This window comes from Oreochromis niloticus, linkage group LG5, assembly GCF_001858045.2.
Source record: "Oreochromis niloticus isolate F11D_XX linkage group LG5, O_niloticus_UMD_NMBU, whole genome shotgun sequence".
NCBI lineage: Eukaryota > Metazoa > Chordata > Actinopteri > Cichliformes > Cichlidae > Oreochromis > Oreochromis niloticus.
This window is the reverse complement of record NC_031970.2, coordinates 13,596,859-13,611,211: the sequence shown is the minus strand read 5'-3', so window position 1 is coordinate 13,611,211 and position 14,353 is coordinate 13,596,859. Positions and strand designations below refer to the sequence as shown.

Genomic DNA, 14,353 nt, shown 5'->3' with positions numbered 1-14,353 from the left:
CAGCAGTACTGCACTGCTACAAGCAATCAAGCACAAACTAGACTGCTGTGATCTGTACAAACCTGAGTAATATATATGTGTGCGTGCATGCGTGTGCGTGTGTATAGACTGTAGGTGTAGGACTCTCTCTCATTTGTTCAGAGCGTGTGTTTATTTGTATAACTGTGTGTGTGTGTGTGAGTATTTGTGACAGCTTGGAGGATGCTAATATTTGTTGTGGTTCTTTGGTCAAACACTTCAGAGGAGTTGTTGGCGTTCTGAGTTCAGAGCAGCTCAACAGACGTGTTGCGAATCTGAGCCAGAGAGGATAAGAGAGGAAGAGGGGAGACACACTGTGTACAGCTGCAGATAAAACTAACACACAGTCACTCTCTCTCACACACATACACAGCTGTGCTTGTTTTTAAAACCTTCCTTGCCTGTTCACTTTTTTTTCTCCGCGCAGAACCCCGTACACACAATGCCCTTATCTTCTCTTGCATTTATTTTTCCCTTTCATACACACACACACACACACACACACACATTTACGTCACCTCTGCTGTAATGAGAAGCAACATGATGCAGGAGGGGATCCTGATTATGCCAGTGATGCTTGGAGGTGTAAAACCAGGTGAAGGGTGTCTGTGCATAGTAACAGTGTCTTGGAAAAGGCTACCAGCCTGTGTAATGATTCTTATTCACCTTACGGACGATACATTAGTGAACGGAAGGAGTCAGAAAGAGATTCAAAACACAAGAAGAAGAAGTAGTGAGGTTAGGTTAAACGAAACGAAAGAAAATGTGAGAAAGGCTGAGGTAGGATAGAATGACTGATGCAACACGAATAGATTAAGTTTAGACAAGTAGTTAGCGACAGAGGGGTGATTCAGTTACATTTCAGAAGTAAAGAGAAGACAGAAAGAGGAAAAAAAGACCAAAATGTGGGGAAAAAATAGAAAAAGGAATCCCGATAAAGGAAGATAAAAGGAAAAGCAAGAAAAGAAAATGACAGACTATGGAGTGGCACATTCTCACTACGGCAATTTAAAATATTTAAGCATTTTGTCTACACTGAGGAAACAGAGTCACGAAGCTTTTAGATGTAACTTGAGTCAATTTTTGCAGTTAAGGGGCTAAACTGTGCCTTTTTGTCTTTTTCACAATAAACATAAAATGGAGATAATGAGATTCAGGAAAAAAACGTGACTGTAGCTGAGAAGAGAAAGAGCTGGGAAAATAAAGTTTGCTGGTACAAAAAAATGAGAAGGATACAACACAGAAATCTGCTTCCAACAGAACACATATCACTAATGAGTTACATAAAAAAGTAAATGTTTTATTTTCAGCGTTCCTCTTGGGGGAAATGAAGTGCAGAAGGAGCTGAACAAAGAGAGTATAGATGTGTGTGTACATCTATATTTGTATATTACAAACTGTTAGAGAGTTTTTACTCAGTATTACACACTGAACAAACTCTCTATAAAGTTAAATGACTTATTACAGCAACAGTTTTTGTTTTGTTCAATTTCGTTTTTTGCGTTAAAAATAGTTTTCATTTTTGAGGTTTATAATGCAGAATTCCCAGTGATGCAAAAAGCAATATGAAGAAATCAATAAGCAAATCAATGATCATTATGTGTAGGTTAGACAGATGGTTTCTGAAATATATTAAAGAAACACCACGCTGACTTCTGACTTCGTTATTGATTCGATGCAGTTGGTGAGAAAATAAATTTTCTCAGCAGTCAGGTAAAATACTGAGAGGCTATCTTGCAAAATATAAACTGAATCCACAGATACCCGACTCTATATTTCTCTGAGTTTATAGCAATGGTGGCATTTCTAATACTCTAACTCAACTCTTGTGGAAATACCAATACATTTCCCTCCTGGGACTGCCTAACTTAACTAATCTGTTTAATGTACAACACTATTTTTTTTTTAGTCAGGCAGTGAGATTAATTTTACATTATGAAGCAGTGTGAAAACCTAGACAGACCAAGATTTATAAACAGTAACATTTGTAGCAAAATCAATTCATTAAAATGTACTAAAATTACCTTTAAATGTAATCCAGGGAATACACAAGCACAAACTGCCTGGCAAAATGCCATAAAAAGGAGAAATAAACAATCCAAATATGACGCAGGAGTGTGCATGAAGACTAATAATAGCAGTCAAAAGGAAATCTATCATGGCCTTTGCCGTACAACAGACTTGAGAATGCATCACCTCCTGCTTTCCTTTTTTTTTCCTCTTAGAGAACACAAAGACCTCAAAACGAAGGAAGGATGCTCAATGATATTACGCATTCCTTAGACTCTTACCATAAGCTCCACTATCACAGCTAAATGCCTAATCCTATCTGTAAACTAGCCTTAACCCTAAAACCACATTCTGATCATTAAATAGCCTATAAAGGTTTGTCTGTAAGTTAAGGCCATACAAAAAGCTTAGAAAATCTAACTCTTAATTTTAAGGTCTGTTAATGAAGCTGTGCAAGGCTACACAGCATAATGCACAAGTACACACAACTCCTTTTTGCACATATGCATTTTAGTTTAAAGAAATGCCTCTGTTGAATTATGAATGACCATATGGGTAGAACTGAGAGCTAAGAGGGAAAAGAAAGGAAAAAGAAGCAAAGCGGAGGAGAAGGATGCGAAGGAGGGAGGAGGAAATAGAAGCAGACAGATGCCTATAATGAGGAAACACTACTGCGCCTTGCCTCAACCCATAAACTGTCAGTGTTGATCAGAGAGGATGAACAGATGGATAGAATCACGGGAAAAGAGAGGAAGAAAGGAAAGGTGAAAAAAGATGAAATGAGAAAAACATGACTGGATTGAAGAGAGAAGGGAGGGAAAAAGGGAAGTGAATTTAAATTGGAGATAAAAATATGGTTAAAATTTCCAAAAAAGAGAGAAAGGGTGAGGTGAGAGGAGACGACATGTCGAGAAAAGTGCAGTGGGAGGTGATAGACGGAGGGAAAGGAGTAAAGAAAAAGTAAAACGAAGAACAAGGAGGTGAAAAGAGGTTGATTGGTGAGAAAAGGAAAGAAAGGAAAAAATGAGATTGTAGAAGACAGATGAAAAGGGATTGGGAAGAGAGAAAAAGGAATTGCAAAAACCGAGTGGTGAGGAAAGGAAGTTGTGAGTACAAGTGGGGAGAGGAGGGAAAGTGTTGAGTAGATGGGAGGACAGGAGGCTGGTAGATTAACATTTATTTAGTGTGCTGAAGGGATTTCAAACATGGCATCAACCGTTTGTGTTGGCAGATGGCCGGGGGAAGAGTGTGTTAACACTTCAACTCGAATCAGCCCTTTCCAAACTGTTCCAGAGAGAGAACGAGAGAGGAAAAGAGAGGTGGTAAAAGTACGCATTAGTGTGTGTATGTGGAAAGGAGAGAGAGTGCTGCTGAGAAGTCACACATGGGGAAACGTCCTCACAAGGATAGAACAATTATCACAGCTGCCTCAGAAGAGATTTAAAGGGTTAGAACTAGAATGTTGGCTTAAATCTCACAAAGCCAGACCACAAACTTGGTCACAAACAGTGATCTTTGAAGGTTCAATGGGCATTTGTTTGGGTTAGAGATGCTGTCACCGTGCTGACACCGAAACGACCTCTGAGACAATGAGATCAGATGTTAACCGATAAACATAGATGTCACTTGAACTGCTAATTTGGTGAGTCTTAACATAAACCCTTTTCACCTTCCTGCTGCCACTTATAGGGCTTCACTGAAAACTGATTGCTGATTGAGTCTGGAGTGGTGAATGGGATGCAGCGCTGCACAACTCTGCCTACAAGCTGTCTTGTGGTCTCAGCATCATGTGTAAACTATGTTTAGGTTTGATTGAATTTGAGTCCATTCAAAGTCCAACAAGGAGAACTATATGTGTTTATGAGCTTTGTTAAACTTGTGAGCTTCAAAGCAAAATGCAAATAATTGGTTTCAGAAGGCAAGTCAAAGTTTAAAATGACAAAAGTTAAATGACGGAAGAATCTTTTACTCGTTTTTAAAGTTTGACCGTTAGCCAGTTATTCTGTCTCTCAACACATTCCTTGTTCTCATAAAGATACAAAAAAAGTCATTTCCCCTACGGCCTTTTGAAACATTTTCCCAAGAAAATGAGCCTTTGTATAATCACAGAAAGCAAGATGGACAGTTTCCATTACTAGGTCCTTGTAATTAAAGGATTTATACTAATAGCAAATTTATCATAATTCCTGTTGGCTATCAAGTCCTTGACAGGCTATTTCATTTCAGCACAGTGTTTCATTTTAAAGCCTTCAGGTTACAACAGTGTCTTTGCCTTGACATCTAAACCCCTGTAATGAGATATGTACGCGCACACTGATCTGAGTGGCCAACACACACACACACACACACACACACACACACACACACACACACACAATTTAGATTTACAAAAGCAATCTTCTGGATCATACTGGCCATGTGGGTCAGGCAAAGCCACACATGCTAAAACATGTAGATACACACCCATAAGGAGCTCATTAAAACTTTAGCCAAACAATATGCTTCTCTTGTTCAAACCTAATAAAGGCCTGAGGTTGCCATGTACAATTTAACCAGCACGCACACAAATACACCTCTACAGAACATCCAATCAGACAAACATCATTCATGCACACACATTCACATGCTAACTCTAATGACCAAACACAATCACATTTACGTTACATATCATATGGTCCCCACTCTGAATATCATTACAGCGCTCTGTCTACGCTCCAAAATGAATGTTAAGAAAAAAAACCCTTCTCTCTGAATAAAATAGGGGCTGGTGGCTTTGATCATCAAGGATTGAAATAAATCCCTCTGCAAATTCAGAGTTATTTTTTACATGTGTATCAGACTTACCAAAGACGGGGATATGAGTTTTAGTCGACTTTGATATTGTGTTATTAAAAAAGGGGGGGCTGGCGATATGCCAAAAGATGGTTTTCTTTCTGCATAAACTTAAAATCAAAATTCAAAATTATTTTTTTCTTTTAAAGATTATACGCCTTTCCCCAATAATTTAGCATATATGAGCAAGAGCATCCAACAAAAGAAAAGCACCAATAGTGAGTTTATTATCCTTTCGCTTTATTATTGCAATGATAACAAGATAGCAGCACTTGCAATGGTTTCATGTTGTGTTATTTGGAAATTCTGAACAAAACAAAATGACACAAGTAAAATAAGGGACATGCTTACAATATCATATATTTTAAAATGGTGAAAGTGCCAGTGCAACACTGCCTTCTTCCAAGAGATTGATCTTAATAGTGTTAAAAAGGCATAAATGTTGCAAGGCTAGCAAGTGTTTTCATTTATAATCAAGCTATGTTGCATCCACACACTGACAAAGGTGACCAAAAATATAAAAAATAAAAAAGCTATCATAGATGTTGAGTTTAAAAAAGACATGCTAAGAATCCAAGAAGATTATTCTGCCTGACCAGAGAAACTCTAAGTATGTGACTGATAAATCTGATATTGGCTTACACAAAAAAGCTTTTTTTTCCAAGTCTTTTTTTTGGCGAAGCAGATGTTGGAAAAAAAAAAATTTAAGTTGAAGTCCTATATTAACATGCAGTCTTAAGTTTTTTGTTTTTGTCTTTATTCCCCCATTAATTTAAATGGTTCTGCTTTCAGAAATCACTGTTTCAGTATAATTACAGTAGCATATCATAAGTAGCATTTCTTAAAAGTGGTCTGGTCAGTGTGTTGACCCAAGTGGACCCAAGGCCAGTTCAAAACCAAGTCACCAGATAACTCCATCCATTATCACCCATGGGTATGCCATCCATTCCATCGATGACATACCCAAAGTTTGGTGGAGTGAGGAATACTTGTTCATAGGTCTGATTGTCTGATTGTTGAGGTTTCTTTATATTATTGTGGGGTCTTTACTTTACAATATAAAGCTCCGTGAGATGACTGTTGTTGTGATTTGACGCTATGAAAATATAACTGAATTGACTTAAAAAAAGTTAAAGGACACTTTAAGGGCATATGTAGCCCCATAAATATGGACTTGAGTTCTGCGTCTAAAGGAGGCTGTCCTCCTTCATACTGCAGCATATTTTTGTACCAGTTTGTCTTCCTAATAATTTTAAATATGATGAAAACGTGCTATTGATGTTATTCACACGGTTTTGATGATGATGCATTTCAGCTATAAACAGAACCTCACAGCAGCCATAGAGGGAAGAGAATTTTGTGGCAATGCTTTAATACATCAAGCACACTCAATGCCATTAGTTTCACAGAGACAACTATTTGTTCAGATGTTTTGTTTCTATTTTTGTTTAATGCATGCATATGAGCCAATCCAAAAGTGATCACAGGAGACCAGTTCCCAAAGTGGGAACTACAGGGGACCCATAGAAGCCTGGCTCCTCTGCAAGTTACCCCTGAAAATATGACTTATGAAGTTCTGTGAATTATAAATATTAACAATAGTCTCCTTCATCACCATGTATTTATATTTACTTGTATATTATGTATATAGTAAATATAAATATATATATAGTATTGTAAAACTTTCTGTCACAAGTCACTGTGGTGCTGTGTGTACAGCAGTGTGTACTTTTTATCTGATTTCATAGAATTTATAGAATTCATATTATTACTCAGGGCTTAATTTATAAATCAGGTGCTCTTATACCACAGAGAGAGTTCTGGTGGGCTAGGAGAGAGAAAAATTGATGGAATGAAAAACAAACAAAGCAAGACATACGCTGGCTTATTAATCAAATCGAGCCAAAACGCTATCATGCAGAATTTATTATTATTATTATTATTATACACTTACAAGTGCGCAAGTAGCAGAGATCTGCTCTGAAATTCACTGGAGTACACGTCTATGAGTGTGAGCAAGGTGTGTGAGGTGGAGCCGCAAGGTTGAATGTTTGATATTAGTATTTTACCAAATGGTTCATAAATGAAATCCTGTGGTTACAAATGAAACACAGCACACCAAACTAATGTGAAGCTTCAGGCTGGACAGTTAACGGAGAAACGTATTTGTACTGTAGAAAAATCCAACTGAAGAGACGGTTACATATTTAAGCCAATATTCAAACCAAATTAGTCACTCAAAACAAACACCACAGTAAAAATGATTAAAATAAATAAATTAAAATAAGCAGTATCAAATAAAGACTAAAATAAACCACACTAAACCTCATAAGGCGAGATTACAGTTCAAACTTTACTAAATGCGTAACACAGCCACATTCAGCAAAAAGTACTGCAGGAGTATTCATTCCTGTCATTGCAGTACTCACAAGCGATGATGTTGCCATAGCGATTCTTGTTGCGGTTCTCATCCTTCTTGGCTGTTTCCCAGGGTGCTGTCTGTCCCTCTGCCAGGGCCTAAACATACACATGTCCACATGCATGTGCAGACAGATAGACACACACACACACACACACACACACACACACACACACAAATAGTTTCATATTGAAGTATGAACACACAGAAATATGCAAGCACATATGGTCTGATGCCTAGAGCTTGTATACTGACACATGGGCTGGCAGAAGTTGAAACAGTAAAATGAATATGAATATATTTAATATAAAACAATCAACAGTCCGTGGCTTAAACATAACTACACTCTCACAGAAAAAAAAGGATAAAGGCAGTGATTATTATGTGTCAACCTGGATGTACGAAAGTTAGACTTTCCAGTCAGTAAACATACCACAGAACTTCTGGTTAGATATTTTCTAATGGCATAATACCAGATTTATCAGTCCCAACTGGATCACTACTTTGGCCAGGTAACTGTTCTGCCAAATTTCAGCTAAATATGAGATATCTAATCAACAGACCAACAGACAGGGTTGAAAACATAACCTCATTCCAGCTTTATTGGCTGAGGTAATCTGCTTAAATTCCTACACTGAATTAAAAAAAGCAACTACCAGCAAGGTGCAACTTTACAGAAGAGGGATTTTTTTTATTTGTTTTTGGATTTTTTGGGGGTCTTTTTTTAATATTTGAAATCAAAATGCACAGGTAAATAGAATAAAAGCTGAAAAAAAGACAAAAACTTTGAGTTCATTGTTCTGCTGCTTTGGTCTGAAAGACATTATCCTTTCAGCCCTTTGCTGGAGGAGAGAAGACAGATTGTTCTTACTCCCTGCTGTGATGCTGGCCTATGTGACAAACCTTGCAAACATGGCAAGGACAAAATGTGTATGTGTGTGTGGGTGTGCTTGTCATTGCATTCGTGCATTCTCATTACTCATTTGTCTATGCACACTTTTGATGAAATATTTGTATGTGTGAATGTGTACTATGATTTATTGAAAATGTGTGTGTGTCTCTGTGTGCGCGTGCACATGTATAAGATCACTCTCAAGCTTGTGTAAAGCAACCAAACCCCAACTCCCAAAGGCTGCCATATGGACACTGAACTATTTTAGAATAATCCGTACTGGTCATTCATATGGGCACACAAACGCACACAAACACACATTCTCACTACAGGGACAAGAGGACAGTCCTTTTTTAGTCCATTAACAGCTTAAGAACAGACAACAGCATTCACTTTTGAACAGCGTTATGACCTATATACACAGACATGCACACACACACACACACACACTACACAATACAAACACATTGTGACAGAAAGACAAACACCTAAACTTGTTGCTCAGTCAAGCAGAAAATGGATTGTTTCAAGTGGCATATGTGTGTCTGTGCATGTGTGTGAGAATGCGTGTGTGTGTGGACTGTAAGTAGGACTTTCCACTGTTGCATAGTTCATGTTTATTTACCAGAAAGACAGAAAATTGTGTTGTCCTCTAATGTTAGTTAGAAGCTCCATGTGTGATAGCATGAGAAAGCAACAGAGTGAGACTGTGCGTGTGTGCATGTGTAAGAGAGAGAGAACATTTGCATGAGGTGTGGGTTGGCTGTATTTTCTTGACCTGAAAACATAACACAGTTTTAATCAGACTCTTCTTATTTGAATTCTATTGCTGATTGGGATTATTAGTATTTTGTATAAAATCACTGAGTGGGTGGACCACACACACACAGTCTCTGTTGCACTGCTGAGTGGGTGCTTTAGGTTTTTCTGCAGTAAGAGTTCAATTAAATAAAATATTCCATTTACAAGATAATTATGGTGGAATTAATTATTAACACTTTTGATCTGCATCATCCAAAAACTCTCCACCGAACTAGGTGTACTATATATTTTTGGACTACATTACATGAAGGGTAAAGATAAAATGGCTAGTTAACTCGTCCACCCTATGAGGTGTCAAACAATGTGGAATATTACTTTAGAAGTAAAAGGTGTAATCCCAGTGAGGAGCTAAATGTTGACAGTGTGGCTTCTGTTGGTGTTAGTGGGGTTAATGGGTTTCAACAATGGAGGTCACATCTCATGCAGAGACAAGGACAGGAAAGCTCCATATGGGTTGCGGTGACAGATGAAGACACGCGTACACGGACACACACACAAACACACCCAAAATACTATGCATAGACAGCTGGAGAGAAATTGTCTGGGTTTAGTAGCTTCCTCTAGAAAACTCAATTTGCTATAGACTCTATAAGTTGTTGTGACATTTAAATAACAGGAAACACACATTAAAAGGGACATTGTCTTTTAAAACAACCTCAAAAGTAAATCCTACCTCTGATGAAATGACTGAAAAAGTTAGAGGTGGGGCCCTCTATACTGTCTAGTGTCTCAGTTTAATCTCTGAGATTAAATAGATAGAGCTGGTAGCTACCAGCTCTTTTTCTCTCTCCCCCTCTCTCTCTCTGATGCACACACACAGAGGCATACACACATTCAACAATAAATCACATTTGCTCTCCCCTGAAACGTATCAGTGGGTTTAAACCAAAATGACAGGAAGCAAATGAAAATATAACGTACGGTATCACGGAGGGACAATTTTCAACACGCATGCAGAGTCGGTAATAGAAAATATTCATTCTTATGAGAGTGGGAGGTTGAAGGAGATAGAGGAAAAACAGAGTCTCTCTCATGGCTTTTCAAAGATTTATTTCTAGTGACAGAGATGAGGCAAATGACGGGAAAATAAAATAAAGACAGTAAGGAAGAATAGATTGGTAGTGGAATAAATGAATGAAATCTGGGAATCTGGATTTGGGAGTAAAATGAGGGTATGGCAGAGCGCCAGTGACAAAGAATGATTATGAAAATGTCTATGTGTGATAAACTGTGCTCTAAACAAACAGTCGGCAGAGACAGACAGATAATGCACCACTCGTGTATGAAGAGACCGCACAACAGAATGTCATTAAAAGAGAACTGATGGCAAAAAGTGAGGAACAGAAGTGAAAGAAAATGGTAAAAATTAAAGCATGGATGGTATTTCAAAGCAGAGCAATAAAGGAAAGACTGATAGTTTGAGTAAAAGAAAACTAAAGAAAAACTTGCTGAAAATGTAAGACAAAAGATTAGGCATTGGTTTTTCGCTAAGTAAAAAAAAGAAAAAGAAAAAACTCATTAAAAAGAATAGCAGCAGCAAACGCAAAGAAAAAAGTTTACTACAGCGTCTGCTTGTTCAATTTTCAAATATTGATGAGATGAAGAGTTAATAATTGATAGCTTGCCTTTGCATTAAACTAAATTCAATCTCACACTCTCATTCAGGAACAAAAAAAAGACCAACACACAGTTGTTGCACAACTTGGCAGCAACAACAGTAAGAGAACATTTAAGGCTACCTTTGAAAAAGAGGCCACTCATATTCCCAATTTACTGCTAAACTGCTACTGCTAAGCTATAGCTATAGACCTTTGACATTATTACTAATAGAAGCATTACTGTCACTCTCAGTATAAGTTCCTGTGTGTGTGTTCACCTCATATTCCTCCTTAAAACCATAGCCTTGGCCACATTTCATCTGGGTGATGTGTTGGAGGAGGTCTGCTACTCGAATAGCTGGTTGAAACTGGCCTGCCTGGAACTGACCTGCAGGAACAGAAACGTTTTACAGAGAGAGAGAAAAATGAGCGCATAAACACAAAGATGAATAAGTACGTGGGAAGGTGAGTAGGTGGATGAATGGATTAATGCAAGGATCCTGAAACTTGTTCTACCAAATTGCATTTCACTCTTTATGATGTTCATTCATTCTGATTCTGAGAAATTCCGATCCATTCTCTAAATTACCAACCCATGCTCAATGAACAAAAACTTACTCAAAAAAAATTACTCAAAAAAACTAAACGGAACACACAGAACCAGAGCTACTGCTTAACAACTCCTTAACTCCTAGACGACTACATGGCTGTTTTTTCCTCCTTTTTTTGGTCTTTTTGAAATCGGAAATATATAGTATGTTTTACAAATTGTCAAATATGTACATGGCTGTGAAAACGTCTTTTTTTTCGTATTTACCTGATATGTCAAAGTTATACCTCCAAACAAAGAAAGGGACCACCTAACTGAGGGACTATTTAAAACTGTCCACATACCACTCTGGTAGGAGATCTCCACCGACTCGCATCCTCCATAGGGAAAACTCTGCAGGGTCAAAGAAGGCTGGGAAAGGGAAGGCTGGCTACTATCTGTTAGAGAGAGAGAGCCATAGATAGGAGTGAGACGGACAGAGATATTAGCAACATTTACACCAAGCACAGACATTCTGCCCTGTACCATATGTAGACACTTAAAAAACAATCATTCCTCCTTTAAGTGACAAGTTATGAAGTAAAGGTGTTAAGTAACTTATCCTTAATTGGCGAACAGAATGCTAGGACACTTAAATTAAACATCTGTCCTCATTAGGGGTAATGACAGAATTGATTGGATGAATGTGTGGAGTCTAATAGTGAGCACAGGTGGAGGGATAAATGAGAGTTCAGGGGACTGAGCTGTGACTGGAACAAAAAACCCCAAAACAATTTATATTTTCAGGTTGGGCATAATACATTTGCAAGGATGTGGGAACCTAAAACATAGCTGTTGTATTCATTTTTCACTAAAATAAACAACCAGAATGCCCCGGTGTGACTGCTTAATGGAACCTTTATTTGTTTTCAGCAGTTACTTCCTCTTTTTAGAGCTTTACAAGTCACCTTTTGCACCTCAGCCAACCAAGTAAAATGTGATATTTTCTCTAAGGGAAAATTTACAAATAGACAAAACAGAAAGACACCAAAAGAGGGAGCAAAGAGAGAAGAATCTACAAACCCAACTCGGGAAACGTTGGGATAGTTGAATAAAAACAGAACGCAAAGATCAGCAAATTTCATAAATTCACAAAACGTATCAGATGTTTCAACTGTGGCATTTTACTATTTCGTGAAAAGTACTTGCTCATTGTAAATTTGATGGCAACAACATCTCGATTTAGGTTTCCCACTGTCCCGACTCTTTTGGAATTGGGGTTGCATGTATACTGAGTAAAAAGCAACAGTAAGAGGAGTAGAGTACGAAAAAAAGAGAAGAAAGAAACTGAATTTGTTTTAAAGTTGTGTGACGTCTGTGTCAGATTATCCGAGCTGTGAAATATTCTCACCATAGCTTTAATAAATAAACATTTTGTTGAGTGATGGGGTAACATGGCTTATATGCCGATACTTTCAGTCTCAACTATGCTGTCTCACTTTTGTGGGTTGTAATGTGAAACGGCAGGACTCTTCTTTTTCTGGCTGCTCCCTTTAGGGGTCACCACAGCGGCTCATCTTCCTCCATCATCCTATCCCTACCATCCTCTCTGTCACACCAGCCCTCTGCATATCCTCTACAACCAGGAGCCTGCTTTGAGGCCTTGCTCTTCTTGTCCTGCCTGGAAGCTCCATATGCAACATTTTTGTTCAATATATCCACTTTCCCTTCTCTGCACATGTACAACCCATCTCAGTCTGATATACTAATTTCTGAGTTTTCAACTCTTTGTTAGTGCCACTGTCTCTAAACCATAAATGATTACATGTCTCTCTACCATCTTGTAAAACTTCACTTTCACTCTTATCCTTCTGTCACAAATAACCCCCAATAACCTTTCTACCCAATCCATCCTGCCTAGCACCCTTCTTCACCTCTCTTGTGAGTTGCTTCGGACGGCTGACCCCAAGTATTGACACTCATTTGCCTTGACTCTATTCTTTGCATGTACACATTTCCACTCGTCTCTTTCGCATTCACCCACATATATTCTTTCTTGCTTCGACTGACTTTTATTCCTCTTCATCAGTGCATACCTCCACCCCTTTCCACCTGTTCCCTACTCTAATTACAGATCACCATGTCATCTGCAAACATCAAAGTCCATGGAGACTCTTTCCTGACCTCATCTGTCAACTTGTCCATCACCGTAGCAAACAAGAAGGGACTCAGAGCAGAGCCATGTTATCCCACCCCCACCTTACACCTATCTGTTACTCCAACCACACACCTCACCACTGTCTTGCTGTCCTCATCCATGTCCTGCACGACCCTCACATACTTCTCTGCCATTCCTCACTTCTTCACAGTTCCACTCTTGGCACCCTATCATATACTTTCTCTGGATCCTCAAAGACACAGTGCAACTCCATCTGACTTTCTCTGTATTTCTCTATCAACACTATCAAATAAAACACCACATCTCTATTTCAGACAGGCAAAAAAGTCACTTCCTTCTCTCCTAGACATCTCTGTGCCTCCACAGGTATGTCATCTATATCAACTGCCTTTCCCCTCTTCATAGCTGTCTTCACTCCCACCTTTGCACTTAATGATTTGCCGGCTGTGTTCCATTATGTTTTTTATGGCCATGTTTTGAATAAGTTTTCTTGAAATAACTATGTGCATGTTAATGTTTCACTTTAAATTTAATAATAGTTTTAAGGTTTTCCAGAAACTAAATAATGAAGACTGAACCTGCTGGACAGGTCTTTCACAAGGTCGTATTTGGGTATGCGTGCTCAGGACAAAATAAAAGGTGGTGAAACAAGAAGTCAGTCTGCAAAGTGTTTCAAAATAGCTGAGAAATTCTGTTGTTTGAAATAAAAGACCACAAGACACAAGAAGAAGGTGACAAAATGATGGGGAATGAAAGAAGAGCTGTTGACTTGAGAAAAACACAGTGGTGGAGAAAATGGGAAAGGAGGCAGATGAGGGGGAAAGGTGAAAGAAAGACAGGCGTAAGGAGAGGAGGAAACAAGGAGAAAGGTCAGGACAGACAGACTGTCTGTTCGCAGAAACACAACTAGGGTGCACTACGCTTGCCTACTTTACACATTCATGCCAGAAAAGTCCAGTTGAGACTTTAGCACTTAAGTTAAATGTGACTTATACCTCTTTTTATTTTACATATTTAAGAAAAAAGATTAAAGTTACGCTAACTCTGTGGTTGA

At 38.3% G+C, this 14,353-nt stretch overlaps 1 protein-coding gene across 14 annotated transcripts in view; it reads right to left on the bottom strand.

Annotated features, from left to right (window-relative positions):
- The window catches only part of ptprt (protein tyrosine phosphatase receptor type T), a 294,849-nt gene that overhangs the window by 41,460 nt on the left and 239,036 nt on the right, over positions 1-14,353 (bottom strand). For all 14 annotated transcript variants that reach the window (XM_025907164.1, XM_025907166.1, XM_025907170.1 and 11 more), the window contains 3 exons: positions 11,486-11,578; positions 10,870-10,979; positions 7,290-7,377 (listed from right to left, as the gene is read on the bottom strand). In XM_025907164.1, coding sequence (XP_025762949.1) covers positions 7,290-7,377; positions 10,870-10,979; positions 11,486-11,578 — 291 coding nt within the window. The remainder of the gene's footprint in view (positions 1-7,289; positions 7,378-10,869; positions 10,980-11,485; positions 11,579-14,353) is intronic.